This window comes from Fusarium venenatum (genome assembly GCF_020744135.1).
Source record: "Fusarium venenatum strain MPI-CAGE-CH-0201 chromosome Unknown EDB82scaffold_4, whole genome shotgun sequence".
Lineage (NCBI taxonomy): Eukaryota > Fungi > Ascomycota > Sordariomycetes > Hypocreales > Nectriaceae > Fusarium > Fusarium venenatum.
Window position 1 is genome coordinate 7,586,586 of NW_027072132.1, and position 23,115 is coordinate 7,609,700.

Genomic DNA, 23,115 nt, shown 5'->3' on the forward strand with positions numbered 1-23,115 from the left:
GTTTGTTTTGTTTGGTGTCGGTTGGGTGTAGCTGGTGTAAGCGATAGATTCACAAAGATTGGTTTTTGTCTTTTTTTATAATCGAGTGTTTAAAAGCTTTGCGTAGTTGTTTTGTTTGCTTGCTTGTATTGCTTGAGTGATAAAAATTACTTCTAACACGAACGTCGATTCCCTTTTATATCAATTATCATGCGCCCAAGATATAGTCATTTACGCCCATCAATCAGTCAACATGTCGGTCACACTCAGCCCTACACTTGACAAGTTGACAAGTTGGTTGACAAGTTGATTGACATTATTCATCCCACCGTATACAATTACCCTTTTGGGTCTGTTTAGACGAGCTTCGGCTGACCAATTTAGTCCAACCTGTTGATGACTCAATTGGGTGGCTTGCCCAAGGGCGCGCCCCGCAAGCATTTTTACATGTCTCGGTTTCTAAGCTGACCGATGTCGGTGAGATTCTGGAATGATTTTGTCAGCAGATTCGTCTGATTGGATGTTCTGACCGTCCTTTGTGACTCGAGAAGAGCAGTCATTGGTTTCGCTTATAGACCATTGTAGGTCAGTGAGACAATAAGACAAGTGATAGGCGTGATATGTCGTATTATTAAACTAGATCATCTGTCTCACTCAATTTCAACAAAGTCCATGCTCCAACCTCTCTTCCCCTTTGAGTAAATCTCAACGCAGAAATTCGTCGTGTCATCCATCGCGTCATCTCTCTCTTCCTGACCACCATCTTCTTCATCAATCATTCTCGTCTTAATAACTGTCCAGTCCGCTCTAGACCCCTGTCCCGTGTACTCTCTGTCTAAATAGGCAATTAACTTTTGCACACGCCCAATATCCCATATTCCCTCTCGCGTATCAGGTCGCGAGGATACCCATTTCTTGATCCAATCCCTCATGCTACCGTCCGCCATGTGATAAGCATCCAACATGGCCGGAAGCATACCGTGGCCATAATTGTTGACGCTGACGCACAGAGTATATGGGAGACCCAAGGTGAGCCGACAAATTTTGCGAATGGTAGACGCTGATTCGACAGGAGTGATATTGTGATATGCTTTGGATGAATACATCATGTCTACTCGTAGCATTTGAACAAGGTAGTGTGCGTAGTTTGTCGCTGCTCTGACGGGTTCGTAGGATGTCAATATTGTTAGCGGTTTTATGTCAACAGGCTGTCCTTCCAACTCGTCCTCATCGCCAAACGCTGGGATTTCTTCTGGCGGTAAACTTTGTCGCCATTCTTCAAGCTCAATTCTGAGTTTATCAACACGCTCATTCCACGTCGCGTCAGGTCTTAGATTGGCTCTCCACTCCTCCTCCAGAGCATTCACCCTCGGACCTATATAAAGAAGTCTATCATAGGGTAAATTCGACGAAGCAAGTAGTTCAATCAGAGAGCTGGACACTTCTGGGGAAATTGCCTGTTTCTGGATGGAATGTGTGCGCTCATAGATAACTAGCAGAGCCGCTATTCGCGAAAACGCGCGAACGAGGCATTCGCCAATATCTGTAGCTCGCACGAGACTTAAGTGCGTGGAGAGAAAGTCAACAGCTGCGCGACCATGAACACACCATAATCTCATCTGTCCACGCTTCAACTCAAAGTGGGCTAGTAACAAGACAGTACTCAACCAAGAAACAGCATTTTCTCGTTTCCTTGGATTTTCTGCATTACTCGGGGTGTTGATGTCTTCTACCTCAATCTTGCCAATGTCTCCAAGCGCTACAACAAAATGTTCCAGTGCATGTATCGATGCTTGGTTGCGAAGGTGAGTATGAGCGTCAGACTTTGATATTTTGAGAGCAGAAAGTGCGAGTGCGGCGTGGTAAAATGATCCGTTTAAGTATTCAGCGTCAAGGATGTCGTTCAGGTACAGGACTGAGAGGACTCCATAAGGTCCAGTGTCGCGTAGATGATGGTAATATAGCATGTCCTCTGGAAACTTCATACTTTCGAATAGACCGTGGGGTATCATCGGGGACACTTTGATGCCGAAGAACTTGTCTGCCCTGGTCGTTTCGGGTATGCCATCCTGATGGGGAAATTGAGGAGACGAAAAACTGGGAGTTGCGTACGCAAACGGGGTGTGAGATGATGTACCGGGTGTAATCACTGGCGACACCATATACGACGCAGGTTCATGATGATCGCTTGCTGGTGTGTTGGCTGTGGTGACCAGAGCAGCACCACGGATTAATCTTGGATCCCATGTTGACGATATCTCTGGGCTTGACAAGGTACGTGAGGAGTGAAGCGCGTCATTCGGTTGTCCGACGTGATATATGGGGCTCTGAGTCTGGATGGCATCGTTCTGTAGATCCGTTGCTGGAACAAACGACGCGAGAAATTCCTGAGGTGGGCTTTGTTCTTCAGGGATCTGGAAGCTATCTTCGACTTCATCTTGTTGTTCCAAGTCAACAACTGACTCGGAGTCACCCAACCTCTGACCAGACCTTGTCCGTCTAAGCGAGTCTTGGTGGAACAGCTTTGTCTGGTCTTTGAATATGATCTTTGGCGCGTAGCCGCCGCACGGGATACTCAGTCTAGTGCACTGTATGGAGTCAGTCACTCGCTAGCAGCATAACCTCGTTGATAGTATACACGCACATTATTGCACTCGGGCTTTTTCTCATCACACTTTAACCGCCGAGCTCGGCACGTCGAACAGCCATTGCGATTGCGGGTCTTGACGTTGCGTCTTCTCACGACGCGATCTGGCATTGCGCGTCAGGTTTGCTGAACTGTATTTGTCGGATACAAACAGCGAAAAAGAACGAGGGTGGTCTGTCTTACAGAGTTGAAGGGAATTGTCAAAGACGGACTTCGCTTGCGTCGTATGGAACTTCTCTTTCAGGAAGCGATGAACGAGCGGGGAAATTGGTCATTATGTCATGGTCCAAGGGCCTGCTAAACTAGATTGGGCCGACTTCCTCTGTTGGCAGGGTTCATTAAGACTTGGCTTGTCAACACGCGCCCTATATACAAGTCATTGACAGGTGAGAAGTTTTCATCTCGTATTCTTTGGCTGCAGATTGAAATTTTGATGTTATAAGCTGCAATACAATTCGGCTTTACCTCATGGTCAACTCGTCACTTTTGAAGACAGTCACACTGCAGCCTCAGTGATGAATCGTGCAACTGAGTCGAAATGACACATAAGCAATCAATAACAAAATAAATTTTCGACTTGTGAATAGATTAAATTCGATATCTTTCAAGTATCTCGTGCATAGCTAGATACCCTACAGAAGTTCAAAAAGATGATGGGATTGGGATAGAAGATGCGGACAGGACCGAAGCCACCATTGTTAAGCTTATTTTGACGTTCAATCCTTCATATGAGATTCGAATTGTTCCAAAAGAACGGCTCGTATGTCAGAATGACCATTTCATGCAAGTTCTTTTGTTGACACCTTTATTTTTGTTCCCCATGCATAAGGCGTTCCCCACATCGTCCACCGCTTGTTGATACTGAAAAGGGAAAAGTCAAACGAGCAAAAAAGAAACGAGCTGTTTAACTCTATGAACATCCTTCAACCTCTTATTGTACAGCCCTTCCCACAATTAGATTGTAACTCCGCTGCCTTAGCTGTGAATGAAGACTCAATCGCTGTTTAGCCTGAAGTCCTTGTCTTCCCACGAAACTCGCACTCAATTACTGGAAGCATGGAGATAAACAACCCAGTTATACAGCCCCTTGGGGTGTTGGTGGACGAAAAGAACATCCCAACCAACTCGACTGAAACGAATAACACTATCTTGACTTTCAGTGCCAACGATCCTGGAAACCCATACAACTGGTCAAGTGTATGACTGTCCTTGCGACATAGAAAATACAATGTACTAACAAACACACAGGGAAAGAAGCTATTCATAGTTTTCACCGCCACGGTGCTTCTTTTCAATGGCACTCTCGCATCATCTCTACCCGCCAACGTCACTGCCCCCATGAGTGCCGACTATGGCATAGACAACACCCAAGGCAATCCCGAACTAGCCCTTCCCATCTCTCTATTCCTAGTGGGATATCTTTTTGGCCCTTTAGTCTTTGGACCCTTATCAGAACTTCAGGGTCGTCAATATGTCGTGCAAGCTGCTTTTGCCGGATATACCATTTTCACACTCGCCTGCGCTCTAGCACCAAACTGGGCTTCGATGCTCGTGTTTCGACTCATGTCTGGCATCTTCGCTAGCGCGCCTACTGTTGTTGGCGGTGGTATGATGGCGGATATTTACAGCGACTTGACGACACGAGGTCGAGCTTTTACGTGTTTCTTCGCTGTGAGTATCTGCGGACCTCTCATTGCTCCAACAATAGCGGGCTATGTTTCGGAGGTTTCATGGAGATGGGCGTTTTGGGTGGGTTTGATCCTTGCGGGTGTGACAATTCTGCCATTGGCGTTTCTGCCAGAGACCTTTGGACCTACCATCCTCGAACGCCGAGCAAAGAAAATACGAAAAGAGGCTCGTGCAACAGGAAAAGGCGACGTTGAAACCTACGCTGCGATCGAACTTGAGGCGAAAGGCTGGAAGAACATGATGAGTGTTGTTCTAGTTCGTCCCGTCAAAATGCTTTTCACCGAGCTTATCGTTGCTGCGTCAAGTCTATACATCGCCTTGGCGTACAGTATCTACTACATGTTCTTCCAGACATATCCCATCGTGTTCAAAGGCATATACGGCATGTCTACCAAGACAAGTGGTCTCATGTACTTTCCTATCATCGGCGGGATCTTTCTGGGAATGATCATCTTTATACTCTGGGACGCTTATTACACCCGATGCAAGAAAGAGGGTCGAACATGGGCTCAGAAGACCGAGTACAGCAGACTTCCTCTAGCATGCATAGGTGGTCCTCTCTTGGTTGTATCGCTGTTCTGGCTTGGCTGGACTGCACGACCAGAAATATCCTGGATCTCTCCCATGACGGCCGGAGTTCCTTTCGGAGCAACTCAAATCCTCATCAACATGTCTTTGACAAATTATCTCAGCGATTGCTACGGAGTTTACTCGGCTTCAGCCATGGCCATAGGTTCATGTCTTCGAAACCTTGTAGCTGCTGGACTTTGTCTTGCTGCGGCGCCCATGTATACTGCGCTCAGTGTGGGATGGGCCACGACTGTGTTAGGGATTATTAGCGTTTTTATGTGTGCGATTCCGTTTGTGTTTATTCGGTATGGAGATCACATTCGGGAAAAGAGTGTGTTTTATCAAATGTTGAAAAAGGATATGGAAAAGGCCCGGGGTGATATAGAAAGCGAGTAAAATATGGTGAGAGAAAGAGAACAGCTTGAATGTTTAAAATTAGAAAACGAAATAACAATGAATCAATATTGAAAGTGCTATGCTATAAAATGGCCTATTTACTTATGAGCTTACATATAGACCTGGAAATTATACAGTCCAGACCCGGACATTGAAAATCTCCGTATCTCACCGTATCGATCGATTCATCCTAGGGCAAGATGATTTCGCGAAACGATAGCCGTTGAAAGCTCCTCAATTGATCTCTTTTCTTGTTGCTAGGGCCAAAAACATGGGAACCCCTACCGTAAGCTGACGCTCAGCCACGTTTTAGTGGCCACAATGCACTGTTTCACTGTTAGTGGATTCTCGCAAAGCAAGAGCCCGTTCATCTTATTGCTCAGTTCCTCAACTTGAAAATCAGGACCCGTTGAAGGATCTCATCCCCTGTGAATATAAGCACTAAGCCTCAGGAACTAGACCACCAAGAACGATTGGTTAACCCTTTAACTTCTGGGCGCCTAGACTTTTCTTTCTTTCTCTTCTGTAGGGCTGACTTCCTGACTTCTTCCTTTCTTCGAAGGATGTATTGTTCTTTTGTTTAAGATTCTTGGCCAAGTCGCGTGCGTGTGTTACTTTTGATCACTGTGTGGTCCTGTGATCCATCATGGCCATCTATATTGCTCCTCTGATTTTCCAGAGTCAAGACATCACCATCTCGGACTGGATCACGGTTCTCACTCTATGTTTGGCTCCTCTCATTGCCCACGTTCTCATCGGCGCGCCTTCGCCAACGTACCTCTCACTGAGTCGTCCACCATGGCACGAGCGTGTCTGCCACTACAATCCCACCTCAATTCTCTGGCGATACGCCATGATCACTGATCGCAGAATCCGGGCCAAGAACTGGGATAGGATCGATCTGGCTGCTACGAATGCTCTGTTTTGGACTGACGAAGGATGGGATGGGACCGAAGAGATCATCCAATACAGTCGGCCGCGGTGTGTCCAGCTTCCTGATGACGATAGAGTGACATTCCTATCCCGAGACGCCTTCAAAACTCTCATTATCACTGTTCAAGGACTACAGGCCATCATCCTCCTAGTTGGGAACCAGATTGATCCTTCTGCGCCAGGCTTCACCGTGTTCATGGGCGTCGACATCATCTTCTTCCCGGTCGCCCTTTTCGGTCTGCTTAGACTTTGCAGCTGTTTTTGGTTAACCGATGAATTCTCTTTCGCTTCTATGGAAGATGTGCCCTTGGGAACGCCCCAAATGATCGAGTGCAGCACCGCGTCATTCGAACTCTTGACCACCAATCCCTCACTATCAGGCCCACAGAGATACCACAATCCCTCTTTCTGGGGCAGCAGGATATTTCGAGTTGCTTACGTTCTCGCTCAATTTGCTCTGATTGCTCTCGCCTTGTCCTTTGTTGTGACAAATGGAGGACACTCATACTTTTACACATTTACAACTTTTGCCGTTATACTATTTTATTTGTTTGTAGTCTGTGCGTCGGCACTGATGACAATCTGGTATTTTGGCATCAAATCATCACGGTCCACTGTCCTACCATGTATCTCTTCTGTCTGGTACAAGTTTTACACTGGATTGGTTCTCGGATGTGGAATTGCACTCATTGTCATTGCATGTATTGAGACGCGCAAAACTCCTTGTGGAAAGTTTACAAGTGGTACAGGATGGCAGGGAGATGCCGTGACTTGCATGGGTAGCTCTTTCGACAAGACTGAAATGAGAGCGGTGGTGGATGGCCCGTATAATGGAACGGCTTGGCATGGATTCATGCATGCGAAGAACTCTAGTTTCGTGCAGGCTGAGTATGTAGACGAACACCACAACAGTTTTAACTTTACCAGAATGTGCTTCAGTAGCATGTATGGGATCTAATTAGGCGTATTAGGGGCGAACAGGGTGGGAGCAAGTATCAAAGCTGGAGTAATAAAATCAACCCAATTAATAAAGACATCGTACCTAAGCATCAATATCTGTCATGTATAACACATCTCAACCGTATAGCCACAGCCTTGTTTCCAAGTCATGCATGGTAGTCCAATGAGATCAACGCAACCAATATTTTGCGAACCAGCAGTCTGCCTTGATGGATGCCCAACGACATGCGCAGACGATCTCGGTGTGCAGCTTAGTTTTACCCCGCCCGTAATATTTCTGGCCTCAAAACCTTACGCTTTACAGATTGCCCTTTCCACACCATCAAAATTGTCCTGTCTTTCCAAAGACATACTGCCATTCAGTATGTCGGATCCGCTGTCTGTAGCAGGAACGGCTGTCGGCATCATGTCACTTGGCATTCAGGTCTGCAATGGCCTTGTCAAGTACTTACGAGCTGTAAGAGGCCGAAAGGAAGAGATCAGAGATGGGGTAAGAGAGGTCGAGCAAGTTGTATCACTGCTTTACAGTCTGAACAATACGCTACCCAATGTCGACCTAAGGAATGGAACAAATTCTCTTCGAACGTGCGTCCACAACTGCTATACGAAGCTTGAAGAACTTCAAAGGCTTCTGGACGAGCTATGTAAGACTCAGCCGTCAAATAAAGCCACGAAAAGAGCAGCCGATGCCATACGTTCTGTTTCGTATCCCTTCCAACAAGAGAAGCTGAGCATGATCCGAGATTCCTTACGATCTGTTCTGAATAATCTGGGTTTGATCATTTCGGCCATATCACTGTAACGCTCACAGAAACCCTAATTCTTATCGTATCATAACTTACGCTAGACGTTTAGGGACTCCAATGCTTCCATCCACGATATAGTCAACGATATATCAAAGGACCTGAAACACCATGCTAAGAGTCATGGTGGTCATTTAGCAGATCTACAATCCAAGATGCACTGCAATTCTGTTCAGCTTCATTCTTTACAGACCGCCATATCTGACACACTTAGCGACATACAGGAACAGCTACATCAGACAAAGCTATCTATCCAAGATCTTGGTCAACTGATCGATGGGAAGCTGACCATTGTCGAGACTGGTACACGATCAATTGAAGCGAATACCCAAGTCACAGCCGCCAAGCTGGAAAGACTTACACAAGCAGTGGAGTTCCAGTCTGCCTTAATTTCAGGCATGGTAACGCTTCTATGGATGTCCAGTATACTTGTACTGATCATGTTTAGGGCATGCAAATTGATTGCCCCCAAATTTTCCAAATTACAAGCCTTGCTACAACCTATCACAACACAAATACCCCAGTGATCCACAACGACAGATCATCTGCGAGACATGTTAGCGCAAGGCTATGGCAAGGATGCTATTGTGCTTCTGCTCTGCTAAGCCGAACGAGATCCTTCAAATTCTGGAACTTGGAAATTTTCTTCGAAGAGCAGGAACGTCACATTACATCTTGCAAGCTATGGGGCACGAGAAAAGGCACTAAAAGAAGGGCCAAAGCAAAATTTCGATTGAAGATAGCTTAGCTCTGCCCGAATGACTCACGCCTGTTTCGAGTATACATCAGGAACTAGCAGACCTAGTCTTTCAGTAAGGTGTAGAAATATGGTGTACGACAGCCCAGTTATAAGTACAATTGTGAGTTTCACACATGACGAGTCATTAGGATCCGCTACGGCCAGCCACAAGGTTACAAAGCTCGAGTCGTTAGAACGTGAGATATTGACTCTGTACTCAAAAGGCTTGGCCTCACCTTTGGACACAGATCAGTACGGTGATACACACGCTAAGGTGAGCCAGCTAAAGACAGAATCTTATTAAGTGACTAATAGGATTTAGATACTCTTCAGTATGTGTTTCGGTTCTAGATTCCATAGTAGCGTCGACTCTTGGGTTACCATAAGTGAATGGATCCTCCAGGATGAAACACTTACCTATACATTTGTATCTTGCATCCGAACTTTACTTCAAGCCAATTATTCTGATGCAGAGATGCTGTCATTCGATGGAACCCCACTGAATGGATACACCTATACTAATTTCTTTCAGCTCCATCGCCGATTATCTTGTTGGCCACAATCTCACGAGATTAGAACATGAAACCGACAATAGAAACTATCTAGTATCATTTCTATATGGAATATCCTGTTTCTCATTTTCTCTCGTCGTTATAAAACGCCTCTCCACGTTCAAGCCTTCTGCATTTATAATATCACTAATACGAGATTGTGGGTAACTCTTCCTGTCTCAGACAAGCCTTAAACAAGGTACAAATCGTCGATACCAACTTTCCCCCCATTCTCAGCAATGGATCTGTCCCCTATTACCAAAGCCATACTTTCCAGAAGTATAGAGGATCTAGTATCATATGTCAGACAAGCTCCCGAATCAGTACTTGAGTGCGTCTTTAGTGTCGATGTTATCGAGCTCTCAGTCACTTGGCCGGAAGGATTGAGATATCTTCTAACAACAAACGCAAGCACTCTACTAACCGAGGGTGATATGAAGAATCATGTCCAATTTATGTCATGAGCTGTAGAGTACGACCAGGTTGACTCAGTACAAATGCTGCTAGAAGCAGGCTGTTGCATTCCATACGAGGACCATTGGCCCTTCCGTTTGTCAAAGAAGATGGCCAACGTGATGGCGAATCATATTTCTATACGAAGGCTTCGACTTCTAAGTCTCGCACAGGCACAACTCGGGCTATTCTTAGGCGATAGATCTGTGTCTTTGGCAGATTCAGCAGCTGCTGACATATGCCAGGCTTTCGACACAGCAAACATACCGATAGCCCCGTGTCTACGCGTCCAGTCGAACTACCAATCAATATATCTCAACATTGCCATACCCTTCGTTTCATTCCATCGGTTTTGGCGAGAAGGGTTCCGTCATCTCGGCGGCTACGATCGCGTCGGTCGAACTCCCGCCATGGCAGGTATCCATGGTTGGAAGGGACTTTTGCATCTTCAGAGTGTGCAGCGAATGAAAGAAACAATTCATTGGTTATCTAAGCACGGGTTTATGGAGGGAAGTGCTAAGGACCCTCTGAACATGGGTTTGAATATATTTGCCACATGCTATCATTACACGGGAGCCCGGTTGGCTCATTATTCGAACCCATATTATCCGGATCATGGCAACAATAGACACAAAATACAATTTCTGGCCGAATTGTCACCCAGCTTAGCCGCTGATGATAAATGCACGTGCTGGTGCAATGCGGAAGGCCACGGTTGTTCACCTATCAAGCTGTTTTTTTAAAAACATTCCTTTTATATACCTCTAGGTTTGTACCGGAAGTACGAGATTCTGAAACGTTGCACAGCATCCTACATGGTCAAACTTTCGATGAGCCACACTCTGATGGACTCTCAGACCTGGCAAAGGAGGCACTTCGTCTTCTCACCTTTGAAGCTTTTGATATGACTCATACATGCTGTTTTTTTGACAAAATCGGTGATCACTATCCCTGCAACCTACTATCATGGGACCCCAAGGAAGACAGGGCGATATTTTGTCAAGACCCCGATAAGGTCGTGGAAATTCGTTCTTGTGGAAACGAGCAAAGCTCTATTGCCCTTCTTGAGAATCTGATGGCTGAGTTCATACCCCAATTGCAGCTTTTCAATCCGAGTCCCTTAGCGTTTGAAGGTTTCATCCGGACATATTTTCGGCGACGTATATCACAGCTGTATAGTCCAGATCTCACAGTTGTCGATGATCTGCGCCGGTATCAGATATTTCAGGGATTTGGGGTTCCTTCTTCTTCGAGAACAAGTAAATACCCAAAAGAAAAGGGTAAAGAGTTTCTATTAACAGCTATCAGGAGTGTTGCCCGAAAGTTTGCATCGCTTGCTTGGGGAAGACTTCCAATTACTGGACACCCATGAGTCCATGTCAGAAGGAGAATGCACTGCTGAAGTATCAAGGTACATGGGAATGCAATGTGAAGATTGCCTTCCATATGAGAGATTTGAAGGCTCTACGTGTGACCTTGACTGTTGTGAGTCTAACTAGACGGATGGCAATCAAAGATCTATCAATCAGATAAACAGCAGGGTTTGCTCTAATGAATAACCGAGTGGACAACAACTCATTATTTCATGCCAAATTTTCAATCGCATATATGTTATAGATCAATATTTTATACACTATCCGTTTAACTGTCTCAACACCAAACTCTCAACACTTGATCCATTTCACCATTCAATTTTTATGCGCAGAATATCAATGACATGCTATTGTTTCGCGGTTCATAAATGCCTCACTGACGTTGCTTGATCTTCATACCTAATGTCAGTATCGTATTCCTTGGTGTCACATTCCAGTCCTTTGCGGATCACGACTAATCACTCCACCCAAGCCACTTCCACGAACACACCATATCCGAAAACTCAAAGGTCGTCCGTTCCAAGTGGAACAAACTTTTCCCGTGTAGCGGAAAACACCGCATCGGTTCTAGAAGACCCATATGAACGAAGCCGGAATCAACGGGGCGGAGGTCGGTCGCGGGTCTTTCGGGAATGTCAAACTTTAATGGCCATGATCGGGAAATTCCTGTGGCTGGGGTCTATTTTCGGTCGATCACTTATTTTAAATCAGTGGGGGCATTATGACGACTGTTGAGGACGTAAACCCCTTCTGGAATTCAATTTGAGGATATCGTGATGCCAAGGACCTAGACTGTGATGTCGTCTGCTAGAACATCGTGAGATGTTTGTTAGATTGGCGAGCTGGAATCTTCAAGAGTATACTAGAAATAGATTTATTGTTGGTTCATGGACACAGAACGTAGGTATATAACTTGCAGCACATCGCACTCAACTTCTCGATATCCACCACCATCAAACAGTGTCTTACAATACAGACTACCTTCGTTTTCAACACCAATCGTCCATCATGAACAAGCTCTCTCTTGCTCTGGCTCTGGCCACCACTGCCAACGCCGCTTGGATTCCTATCGGGCACGGCCCATCCAGCAACGACAACACTGTTCCTACTGGCACTGTTGCAATCGCCATTCCCACCATCGCGGATCCTGATGCAATTCGCCCCACTGGCAGTGTTCCCATTGCTATCCCTACTATCATCGTTTCTGAGGACCTCACCGTGACCTACCAGAAGCCTGATAACTCTCTTCTTACTCCAACTGAAGATGTCACCATGACCTACCAGAAGCCTGATAACTCTCTCATTACTGTCACTGAGGATATCACCAGGACCTACCAGACGCCTGACAACTCTCTTCTTACTCCAACTGAAGATGTCACCAAGACCTTTGAGCGACCCGTTCCTCCTATTTATACCCTCTCTACTAAGACTTACGAGAAGCCAGCTCCTCCTATTTACACCCTCTCTACTAAGACCTACGAGGCACCAATCAGGACTGTCACCTCTGTCATCCATGTGCCTGGACCTTGCAACACAAACTCATGCCATCCAAGCTACACCACTAAGACGGTTGTTGCTCCCGTTCCCTCTAGCACCAGCGGATGCAGCCCCGTTCGTCCCAGCCTGTGTCCTCCAGTTCTTTTGCCTCATCCCATCCCCTCTCATGTTCATCGACCTCCCGTGCCCGCCCCCACTGGCCACGAGAAGCCCTCTTTCCCCAACACCACTTATCCCGATCCTCGACCTATTGACGGCAAGTTCTGGTCAATCAAGAACATGACCCGATACTGTGGTGAAGACGAGAAGGGTTGCGACTACAACTTTGCCATTGAGGCTGACGGCAAGACTGAGAACTGCACCATTGTCCGCCATCCTGGATCCGATGCTGCTACCGAGAGCTGGACCAACGTGCCTTGCAACGACAAGTCTGAGTTCACTGTTTCTTGGGGTTATGTCACTGAGCCCGCGCCCGCCTTTGCTGTTGTTACCGTGGTCAAGGGCAAGATCCTTGCATGGTTTGGTGTTGCTGATATCAATGGCCAGAAGGTTACTGCTTCCAATCCCTTCGGCTCTGGACATTATGGCAACCTTGGACCTGACCAGGTCTACACTTATTAAGCTATCACCAGTAGTGTGTGTTACACCGACAGATTGAGATTGACAAAGGGGGGGGACTTTAAACCAGATTGAATATACTGAACTGGGTTGGCTTTAGTGTTTTAGATTGTTTTGCGTAAATTAGATTGATAGAGATACCGGTATCTAGTAAATACATTTGTTCTTTATAATATGCTTTACATCAAGTCGGGTTGAGGGAGGGAAAGTATCTACTGTGGCTACAACCTAGTTTGTCTCGTACAGGCTCATCTTATAGTTGATTGATTACTGTCTGTATAGCGAGGCATCTATTCTACCAGTCACATTGTTTATTCTTGTTTAGAAGATTATTCGTTATATCACTTTATCATAAACTATGCAGGTGATTGATCAGTGTAGATAAATGAGTTCAATTAAAGATTCAGAATACCAATTATTTGAAGACTGGCAGAACCGAATAAGAAAAACGGTTGTACTATCGGCGTGCTTGCTATGCCTTTGTGTGGAAAAGGAAATACCAGACTAGAAATCGATAAGGATACCAGTGGGGCATCCTGTCAGCACAGGCTTGGGAAAACGGCGCGGCTGTGATACAGTCCAGGGCCCCCGTTCCATTTGGAACACCTTGTCGTTGTCGTTGTCGTCGGAGATTCCAACGGAGTACATTTGGCGGACCATTTCTTTCTGATCGTCAACTTCGGTAGGAATTTCCTCGTTGACGTTGGTGGCCTCCTCTTCTTCCGCGGAATATGACAAAGATTCCGGTTTCTTTGCCTTGTCGGCAGCAGCCTTCTTCTCCTTCAGCAGCTGAATATGGTAAGCTGCCTTGGGGTCCTCTCTAGCCTGCTTCTCAAGTGTCTCACGTGCTGAAGGGCTTGTGTCGATGAGGTCGAACAGATAGCATCGTGCTGTCTGCTTGGAAGGTGTACCGCATGCCTCACTCTGTTTGCGCACACGCTCCGTCTCGGCGAGCTCTTCCTTTGTGGGCTCGTATGGAACTGCTTTCTCAAACTTCTGATAAGTTGCAAAAGGCTTGTATTCCACACGCTCGAATTCAAGAGGTTCGTAGCGTGGGAACAGCCGAAGGTACTCCATCATCCTTTCGTGTTTAATGTCCATCAACTCCTCGAGGGTAAGAGGTATGTTGTCCTTCCAGCGCTTAACCTCTCTGTCCAAGATCTCTTTGCCTTGGAAGTGCTCAAGCCAGCTCACTAAATCCTCGTCAGGATTCTTGAGGAGTCTATTCCCATACCAGAAGCAATCGGTAAGTACATTCTTCAAGGCGCCAGATACTTTGATCCAGGATTCAGGAAACTCGCCGTCATCACCGGGGCAATCTTCTAACTTGTAGACGGGTTGGAGCTCGCGTGCACATCTCAGATAAACGGGTTTGATGCTTCGAGAGTTGGGAAGTCCCAGATTGCCAGCCTTGATGTTGGATTGGAAGTAGTCGTAGGCCCGCTGAATCATTCTGGCTTCTTTGCGAACTCCGTCCTTGAGTTGGTCCTGTTCCATCGCAATTTTGGGAACAACCCGGGCGAGGCACCTGTCTTCGTATGTAAACTGAACCATCTTTGCGGTTGATTGGTAGATAGTGGGAAGAGTGGAGTGGTGGGTGAATGGTAGGTGTGAAGTTGAAGTTGCGTAGAAGCTTGAATCAGATAAGAGTGACGGTGGAAGGTATTGTGTGATGTCGGTGAATATAGCAGTGTCAGATGATATGATAGCGTAATCTGAATGCTCTTTGTAACCGATACTTGAAGAAGTTCAAGTGTGGAGGAAGACAAAGTGCAAGTAAGTTGAGAGTGAAGCCGGAAGATAATGTTCGCTCGGTGGATGTAGCACTGTCGGATGATATGACGTATTAATCTGAATGCTCTCGGTAGAAGATAGAAGATAGAAGATAGGTTGACGCAGACGTTGAAGAGTGAGATGTTTGTAGTAGAAGTTGAAGTGTGAATACTTCGTAGTAAGATGGTTGATGTTTGTGGTCAGGTGATCAAGCTTTGCTGTCAAGTGGATGTGTAGAGGGAAGAGATTATTCAGAGTAATCAAGGACAAGAAAGGGCGTTATATAGGGGATTCAGAAAGCCGTTCTCAAGTTGACTGAGGCTGCGACATGACGCACACTAGGAGAAAATGTTACAAAAGTGGAACTTGCTCACGATTGTACTTGCTCAGACCGAGACTTTTACGTAGATTGACGTAGACTTTGGCTTGGAGTTGTCGTGAACGACACGCGGCGTGATTTACACCAGGCAATAAAGTGGCTGCAATTTGCCGAGAGTCAGCTTTACTCACCTACACCATCACGGGGATTGAGCGGAACAGAAAGTATGTCAAGATCAAAAGATTTATTGAGTTTGAAGATGGAGAGAAAGTTTAGGATATCTTGTTATTATAGAGATTTCTTGCATATAAATCCATCCCTAATTCTATTCAAGGTTTACTGTCAACTAATTCTTTTTTTTTTTTTTTTTTGTGGCTTAAGGGGACCTATGTAAAGCATATCTAAGAATCACTTTTACTTACATTGACAATAAACAATAGCCTTCGAAGACTTCCATGCAATACGTCAGAAACTTCGTGTACTTCAACTCTATAACACCTGTGAAAGTTGTTCACGTGCGAGATGAGTACAAAATACCGTGTCAAAGACTTTGTGACACCCAAGTAAGGGGCGTACCGTGAATGGTTGACGTGGAGACGAGGCAATGCCTGGGATACTTGTGTGTTAAATTCTGAGTCATTGCGATTTTTTTATCATGTGCGTATACTATTTGCCTCTGAACATTGTGGCTTGTCCATCTTCTAAGTGACAAGTGGAGCCTCGTCAAACTCGTCGACACTCTTGAGAATCCTAGAAGCTTCCGTCATGGGCTTTCTTCTTCCTCCTCTTCCTCCTCTTCCTCCACGCGCAGGCCCAAAATCGTGACCCAAGCTTATTGCCGCCCTTCTCGGCCTCACAACTACCATAGCTGCGTCGGAGGGTTTCTCAAGATCTGCTGCCCAGCGCGCCACTTCTTCTTCCTCCGCTTTAATTTCGTCGTCGAGAGTTCGGTCTGCATGTGACCCAAAAGCAAACATCCGTCCGAAAGATTGTGGGAAAACTTTGTGTAGGAATAATCTCACGGTCGGAAGACAGGGCGCTGCGATGCTCACGGAGCTTTCGATGCCTGCCCAGACCATGAGGTCCATGTAATCCCATGTTATGTTGGTGGAGTGGCCATAGAGGATGTTGTATCGCATTTTGAGACAACTGGCGACGAGGACTACGATGCCGAGGCTGAACATGAAGATGATGGCGAGTTTTCGGCGGAATGTTGACCTCACTAAATCATGTCAGCAATCTTCTTATCAGTGAGTCGTGACGATAACACATACTCCTCCAAACCAGTGGTATCGGAAGGGCCAGAACCACTATGTCAAAAATAATATTCGTAATATTAATTGACCATTGTAGTTTGTTTAAATCCATGCATTTAAAGTCGATATCGTTTCCGCTGAATCGGTTCCAATTCCAGTGTATTGGTGTGCATTGGAAGATGTTGAGGAACATGAAGACAACGGTGTTGAGGGATACCATAACGATGATGGCCCAACAGACTTGACAGAATCGTGTGTATACGTGGCAGAGGCGGATATAAAATAGTATTATGGTGACTTTTGTCATACCCATTAAGAGGCTGTAGAACGGGCAGTCGATCCAGAATAACTGAAACTGTTAGCATGAGGAATGACTTTCGTATCTTCTCAAGCATACCTTGAGAGCATGTGATAGATCTCCTGCGTTGACCTGCCAGATATCCTGGCCAAAAGCAGACATCAATGCTGTGACTTGTTAGTCAATTATCATAATAGCTCTTCCGAAGATCTTACCATGATGTCCAATACCGAAATACACAATATAAATAATGAATGAAGTCAAGGACAACCAATCTTCAGGTGAAAACTGCTTGACAAGAAACGCTTTGGTATATATGCGAATAACAGTACAAAGGATAGACAGGATATGAATGGAAATATATGGCCACGCATCATTTCGACGGTCTCGCAGTGGACGTTCACATAAAGCATCGACCTGACGTAAAGAGGCTGAATGTGACATGTCAGTAAATACTCAGTGGGGTTAATCCTGGACGAAGATCATGCTGAGACATACCGAAAATAGCGGGGATGCGACAATATTGTCTCATGCAATAAATTAAATCCGAATGGAAATCTTGAGAAGTACAAATACAGCTTTTATCATCTTGTGAATCGCAGTCTAAGTTCAATCCTGCGACAAGACATTCTTGCTTCAAGATGTTAGTCCACATTGCTTCAATAGAAAACTCCAGGTTCAATTGCTTACCGCGCATGCTGGAGACGCATTGATCGTCGCTTGGACTTGAGCATTAATCTCCTTCGCCACAGAGGTCGCCGCACTGACAGTCAAAACTGCAAAACAAGCGACCCACGTAGCCAGTCTCTCAACCCTCATCATGCATTGTTCGCAGCTACAATTGATCCCCTTATCCACGGGAATCCAGAACTGTCGAGATAAACATAGCGTGACACTTCCAGATCAGGAAGAAAAAGAGAACCAGGGAGCGAAAGGCTGGGGGGAGGGGAAACAAAAAGGGCCATACAAAACGCACGACCCCCTTTCTAAAACACCAGTCAGCTACTAAGTTGGGGACGATTTCTTCCAAAGATCATCAAAAAAATGGTTAGTTGGCACTAGAGCCTTTGTTTTGATTACCTGGCGACCTGAACTGCACAGCCTTTCGGACCATAGTGGACGTGGTTGCCACTTCGGAAGTTTTTTGTGATGTCTTATTGGATGAACAAGTATCCTCTTTGTTAATTATAAGCCGGACCCTTAGGTCCAAAGTTGAACGGGCTGTCGTTAGTGGGAAAGTTGGGTCAGAATGACCTCTGCGGGCGAAGCGGGCTCGATCCGTAGCCCGGTAGATGGAGCAAAGGTACCCGGAAGCTGGAAGCCCGGAAAAGCACAGATGGACTGACAAAGATCTGATTTGTGATGTTGAGTAATTGTGTCTATGACGATGATGATGAACTAAACAGTGGCAACAGGGACTTTGTCTAAATACATGACTCGAGAGATACCTTTGTTCAAAGTCATCTTTCTTAACGCGATTGTTCCCCCAACATGGACGATTTTAGCCTTGACTCCTTCGTATCTTGGATTTTTACATCTCCGGTAGTAGCGGCTTGAAATAATGCTTCTCGTGTTGGAGACTGCCGAGCGATGATGAGTTGTGGCGTCCAATAGACTTTACACATCAGGAATGGGATGATTTTCGCTCTCGCGCCGACAACGCGTCGAGTCATGACACGAATGTCAGCCTATCAAGAGCATTCCTCGGAATGATGTTTCATTCTGATGTCTAGAGCCACGTGGTGCGCATGGGAGAATGTAACCGCCACAGGCGAGCGATTGATGAACATGGTTTGTCGATGAAACATTTAGGATCATGTGCAAGGGGTATTAACGCCATTGTCAAGCTTGTAGGGTAACGGTCGATCAAGTGTCGGCTATTTTACGAGAATTCTGTTCCTCTGTTTATGATGAAACAAAGGTCGAAGTCTGAGGTGGGGAGATTATTAGCATGGTTAAAAGGAAATCAGCACAGACATGAGGATACAATGACGACAATAGATGCGATGACTTCTTTGAAGAATGCGGAATTGAATGGCTGGATAAGTGTGGTTATTTCCGGTCGCTCCACCGACGCTGTTTGTAGGAGATCTTCAGAAAACACCGCAGACAAGAAAACATTAGTTACACAGCGGAGTAAATTGAAGTGCTCCAGTCATCCAGCGAAATCATCGCTATGGTAAGAATGTGATGTCACAATAGAGGATAATTATTTCTAACATACCAGCATACGTTGTTTTCGGATGATTTTATTTATTCCGTCCAGTTTACAACTGTTACCCTACAGTTCTGCCACATGCGTCATTCACTAACTGTTTCTAGCTGCTATAGCCGCCTTGGACACAGATCAAGTCCAGCTGGATTGAATGGTAAACAAATGTGGAAAAGGACAAAGAGTCGAAATCCATGACTGGATTGTCTACTGCTTAAATTACAAACAAAAAGCAATCGACAACGGCAGGATTCGAACCTACGCGTGCGAACACAATGCCTATGATGTCTCGTAAGAGATAGCAGGGCATCGCCTTAACCACTCGGCCACGTTGTCTTGGTGATTGATTGGTTAAAAGACGCGTTTGAGAAACAGTACATGTAGGCAGCCACGACGCGTCAGGAGCATGTTAAGCTTACGCGTTGTTTGACACATTCAAGCTGGTGCATATGCCGATTATTGTCTCCTCAATCCTTCGAACAAGTCCAGTTAAATGAATGAAATACGAAATAAATTAGATATCGACGCGTTAGGGTTTGGGTAGACCTCCATATAAAACGCGTCGGCTTCTCAATTAACTATCATTAATCTGGCGAATTTCCGCCCAAGGCAGAGAGATAGCACTATCTGAACATACAAGCAACGAGGTATGGACCTTATACTCTCCTGTAACATCATTGTTCTTGGCATATACGTCATCGCTGAATTTGGCAGTTGGTTGAGGGTTTTTCGCATGTTGGTCGAACACCCCGCTTCAACCATCTGATGTCGGAATCACGATCTACTGATTGCATATTGCTCTCAAGGTACATCTTGTGTCACCCTCTTGTGCAACTTGAAGCCGTCGCATGAAGTATCACAATGGCGGACAATGCAATAGCTGCTGAAGTCCAAGTCGACGAGGACGTGCATTCCGACCCCGAAGATTCCGCCTACGGTGCCGACTCCATCACTGATAACACGACCATTGCCAGCAGTGTACTCAAATACAAATGGAAGAATGGACGACGCTATCACAGTGACAGAGCTGGAGAGTACAGCTTTCCAAATGATGACGAAGAACAAGATCGTCTTGATATGGTTCATCACGTCTTTACTCGGCTGCTCAATGGCCGGCTTTACCTAGCACCCATCGAGACGGAGGGTGCGAAAGTACTCGACATCGGCACAGGAACTGGTCTCTGGGCAATACAATTTGGAGACGACCATCCATCAGCTACCGTGATCGGAAACGACCTAAGTCCAATCCAACCAGACTGGGTCCCCCCAAATGTCCGATTCATCGTTGACGATGTTGAGGCGGACTGGGTAGATCCAGTTCCTTACGACTACATCCACTGCAAATACATGGCTGGTTCTATCATGGATTGGCCGCGGCTTATCAAACAGGCCTATGCCAATCTGAAGCCCGGAGGATGGATTGAGTTCCAAGAAACCGCCAACACACTATATTCGGAAGACGACTCGCTCAAACCAGATAACGCGTTGGTGGAGATGATGGAACATCTCACGGTAGCCTGTGAAAAGATTGGTCGAACAATGGATCCTGCACCATCTTTTAAACAGTGGATTGAGGAGGCTGGGTTTGAGGATGTCAACCAAGAAAAGTTCAAGCTTCCTATCGGTCCTTGGCCAAAGGACGAACGACTGAAAGAAATTGGCACGCTTATGGGAATCAACATGATTGAGGGAGTAGCTGCTTTCACTGGAGTGTTGTTTACCGAAGTATTGGGATGGTCGCGTGAGCGGGTCGAGGTGTTCAACGTTCGAGTTAGACAGGCATCGAGACAACGATCAGTCCATCCGATTTTTGACTGCTTGGTAGTCACCGGTCGGAAGCCAGCGTAACAAGTTAGCGAATATCCTTGTGGATATAGATCGGGGTATTGTTCTAGTCCCGAATCTGTGGGGTAATCCAAAAGTTGACTAGTCTCCGCGGCATTTGAGCGAGATAGACACTACGATGATACTAAAACATGGGGTATCTCGACTCGAGACCCACGGAAGATAGAAGTGCTTCTTAAAGTGAGGGGATATTGTCGGGTATGGGGTGGTTTATACACCGGGAACGATGCTTCCGTGCCGTAAACAATTACCGTGATGCCAAGACTGCAGGTAGGCCTTGAACGCTGATCATTTCCCTCGATGATGGCTAACCTCGATGATAAATTGCGTCCCTCTCCACGCGAACGGATGATGTCCTTGAAGTAGACGTGCTTGGTTGACTCTTCATCTCGATATCAAATTGTATCCATGACTCCTCTTACCACCGCTAAACCCAGGCGGCGTTCGAAGACCATGCTCTTCTCAAACCTCTCTGCCATGTCCCTGATATTTCAAGGGCTTCCTGGGGTATTCTCCAAGCCCACGTGTACTGATGAAACATTCAGTTCCGTGAAGCTACAGAACGCAGAGATTATCTCTATCAATGCCAACGTGTTGAGTATCGAACTACCAGAGTGGCCAACCAACGAGTGGCCAATACCCCCCACGGACCCGATTACCGTGTGCAAGGTTGTAGTCCAGTACACTCACCCTGGTTGGAATGATACCATCAACGCATACGTGTGGCTCCCAGTCTCGGACTGGAACGGGAGATTCGTCGGTGTCGGCGGAGGAGGCTGGTCAACTGGAGATATTCCAGATCTTGGACCACCAGCTTCAAAGGGATATGCGGCTGTGACAACCGATGGTGGTCGTCCTATGACAAACCGACAGGAGCTTAGTTGGGCCCTCACAAGCGCTGGTCATATAAATTGGCCGCCTTTGCAAAACTTTGCAGCTGTGGCTTTGGATGATGCAACGACTCTGGGAAAGGCTGTCACAAAAGCGTACTTTGGTAAAGAGCCAGAGTACTCGTATTGGAATGTAGGTGGTCGCTCAAGAAGAGACGACAGGCATACTGACTTCTCTAGGGATGCTCTACGGGTGGAAGACAGGGTCATATGATGGCTCAGAGATACCCAACTCAGTACAACGGTGTCCTGGCTGGAGCATCAGCTTTTAATTGGGATAGGTTCATTGTGTCGGAGTATTGGCCTCAACTTGTTATGCACACTCTCGGTATAGTCGTTGTCTTCCAAAACGCGGTATGGTGCTAATCTGATACAGACTACTACCCTCCCCCATGTGAGCTTGACGCCATCACCAAGGCTGTGATCAAGGCATGCGACCCCGTTGATGGAGTCGAAGATGGGATTGTGTCAGACTCAGATGGCTGTGACTTCGATCCCATGTCGGTAGTGGGAACAGAAGTTACATGCGACAATCCTTCAGGCAACATCAAAGTCTCAGTGAAAGCAGCCGAGATCGCCCGTCTGACATGGCGAGGTCCCCAAACTGAAGATGGGAAGTTCCTTTGGCATGGGCTTGATAAATCCGCTCCCCTCTCTGGATTGGCAAACACGACTTGTACCTCTTTGACAAACTGCTCCTCGAGTCCCTTCGCCATCACCCAAAACTGGCTAACCACCTTTATCCAACAAAACCATTCAGCTGATCTAAACGGCATGTCGCACGCAGAGTACAGCAGACTATTCCGCCAATCTGTCAACCGTTTTGCCTCGGTGATGGGCTCAGCCGATGCAGATTTGACCGACTTTAAGAGAGCAGGAGGAAAACTGCTCGCTTGGCACGGGACAGCAGATGAGCTTATCCCATACAAGGGATCTGTGGACTACTTCAACCGTGTGCTTGAAGTAGACCCAGAAGCGACAGAGTACTACCGCTTTTTCGAAGCACCTGGTGTTCAACACTGCAAAGGTGGCCCTGGATGGTTCCCAGGAGATGCATTTGATGCCCTCGTTAGGTGGGTGGAAAAGGGCGAGGCTCCTGAGACTTTATATGCAGAGACTGTTGGAACCGAGAAGAAGAGCGCCGTGGAGCTTTGTGCATACCCTAAAAAGTTGACGTATCAAGGAGGTGATGCAAGTCTTGCTTCATCATATGGCTGCAAATAGTAAAAAAACTGGCTAGATAGGCCCACAGTCGCTCAAACCAGCACGTACAAGCACATTGGAAAAAGGCAAGGGATCTCAGTTTTAACATGA

General features: G+C 46.3%; 10 protein-coding genes and 1 non-coding gene across 11 annotated transcripts; 7 read left to right on the forward strand and 4 right to left on the reverse strand.

Moving 5' to 3' along the window:
• Positions 1-591: 591 nt before the first annotated feature.
• Positions 592-2,819, reverse strand: EDB82DRAFT_569888 (uncharacterized protein). Its single transcript, XM_025725887.2, has 2 exons — positions 2,624-2,819; positions 592-2,567 (listed from the first exon to the last, which is right to left on the reverse strand). The coding sequence occupies exons 1-2, from the start codon at positions 2,735-2,737 to the stop codon at positions 630-632; spliced, it is 2,052 nt and encodes a 683-aa protein (XP_025594442.1). The 5' UTR covers positions 2,738-2,819; the 3' UTR covers positions 592-629.
• Positions 2,820-3,561: 742 nt separating this feature from the next.
• EDB82DRAFT_356850 (major facilitator superfamily domain-containing protein) lies at positions 3,562-5,364 on the forward strand. The gene is made up of 2 exons (XM_025725890.2): positions 3,562-3,823; positions 3,875-5,364. Exons 1-2 carry the CDS (start codon positions 3,683-3,685, stop codon positions 5,279-5,281), a joined length of 1,548 nt encoding a protein of 515 aa, XP_025594443.1. The 5' UTR covers positions 3,562-3,682; the 3' UTR covers positions 5,282-5,364.
• Positions 5,365-5,715: 351 nt separating this feature from the next.
• On the forward strand, positions 5,716-7,234 carry EDB82DRAFT_518434 (uncharacterized protein). The gene has a single exon (XM_025725891.2). The coding sequence runs from the start codon at positions 5,928-5,930 to the stop codon at positions 7,170-7,172; it is 1,245 nt and encodes a 414-aa protein (XP_025594444.1). The 5' UTR covers positions 5,716-5,927; the 3' UTR covers positions 7,173-7,234.
• A 222-nt stretch (positions 7,235-7,456) lies between these two features.
• EDB82DRAFT_356868 (uncharacterized protein) lies at positions 7,457-8,916 on the forward strand. The gene is made up of 4 exons (XM_065607550.1): positions 7,457-7,972; positions 8,030-8,378; positions 8,426-8,809; positions 8,866-8,916. The coding sequence occupies exons 1-3, from the start codon at positions 7,539-7,541 to the stop codon at positions 8,723-8,725; spliced, it is 1,083 nt and encodes a 360-aa protein (XP_065463626.1). The 5' UTR covers positions 7,457-7,538; the 3' UTR covers positions 8,726-8,809; positions 8,866-8,916.
• Positions 8,588-9,532, forward strand: EDB82DRAFT_356854 (uncharacterized protein). Its single transcript, XM_065607549.1, has 2 exons — positions 8,588-8,990; positions 9,039-9,532. Exons 1-2 carry the CDS (start codon positions 8,736-8,738, stop codon positions 9,297-9,299), a joined length of 516 nt encoding a protein of 171 aa, XP_065463627.1. The 5' UTR covers positions 8,588-8,735; the 3' UTR covers positions 9,300-9,532.
• Positions 9,533-10,308: 776 nt separating this feature from the next.
• Positions 10,309-11,376, forward strand: EDB82DRAFT_356891 (uncharacterized protein). The gene is made up of 2 exons (XM_065607551.1): positions 10,309-10,979; positions 11,029-11,376. Exons 1-2 carry the CDS (start codon positions 10,403-10,405, stop codon positions 11,217-11,219), a joined length of 768 nt encoding a protein of 255 aa, XP_065463628.1. The 5' UTR covers positions 10,309-10,402; the 3' UTR covers positions 11,220-11,376.
• A 725-nt stretch (positions 11,377-12,101) lies between these two features.
• Positions 12,102-13,211, forward strand: EDB82DRAFT_481667 (uncharacterized protein; the record flags this gene model as incomplete). The annotated part of the gene is made up of 1 exon (XM_025725893.1): positions 12,102-13,211. The coding sequence occupies one exon, from the start codon at positions 12,102-12,104 to the stop codon at positions 13,209-13,211; it is 1,110 nt and encodes a 369-aa protein (XP_025594446.1).
• A 501-nt stretch (positions 13,212-13,712) lies between these two features.
• Positions 13,713-14,762, reverse strand: EDB82DRAFT_481668 (uncharacterized protein; the record flags this gene model as incomplete). The annotated part of the gene is made up of 1 exon (XM_025725894.1): positions 13,713-14,762. The coding sequence occupies one exon, from the start codon at positions 14,760-14,762 to the stop codon at positions 13,713-13,715; it is 1,050 nt and encodes a 349-aa protein (XP_025594447.1).
• A 1,239-nt stretch (positions 14,763-16,001) lies between these two features.
• On the reverse strand, positions 16,002-17,743 carry EDB82DRAFT_563198 (uncharacterized protein; the record flags this gene model as incomplete). Its single annotated transcript, XM_025725895.2, has 6 exons — positions 17,545-17,743; positions 17,353-17,488; positions 17,070-17,285; positions 16,954-17,021; positions 16,575-16,905; positions 16,002-16,522 (listed from the first exon to the last, which is right to left on the reverse strand). Exons 1-6 carry the CDS (start codon positions 17,674-17,676, stop codon positions 16,002-16,004), a joined length of 1,404 nt encoding a protein of 467 aa, XP_025594448.2. The 5' UTR covers positions 17,677-17,743.
• Positions 17,744-19,303: 1,560 nt separating this feature from the next.
• On the reverse strand, positions 19,304-19,402 carry EDB82DRAFT_t278. Its single transcript has one exon. It is a non-coding gene; the product is annotated as a tRNA-Ser (tRNA).
• Positions 19,403-19,927: 525 nt separating this feature from the next.
• Positions 19,928-23,025, forward strand: EDB82DRAFT_548890 (tannase and feruloyl esterase-domain-containing protein; the record flags this gene model as incomplete). The annotated part of the gene is made up of 4 exons (XM_065609532.1): positions 19,928-20,910; positions 21,349-21,934; positions 22,006-22,129; positions 22,178-23,025. 4 exons carry the CDS (start codon positions 19,928-19,930, stop codon positions 23,023-23,025), a joined length of 2,541 nt encoding a protein of 846 aa, XP_065463629.1.
• Positions 23,026-23,115: the final 90 nt, after the last annotated feature.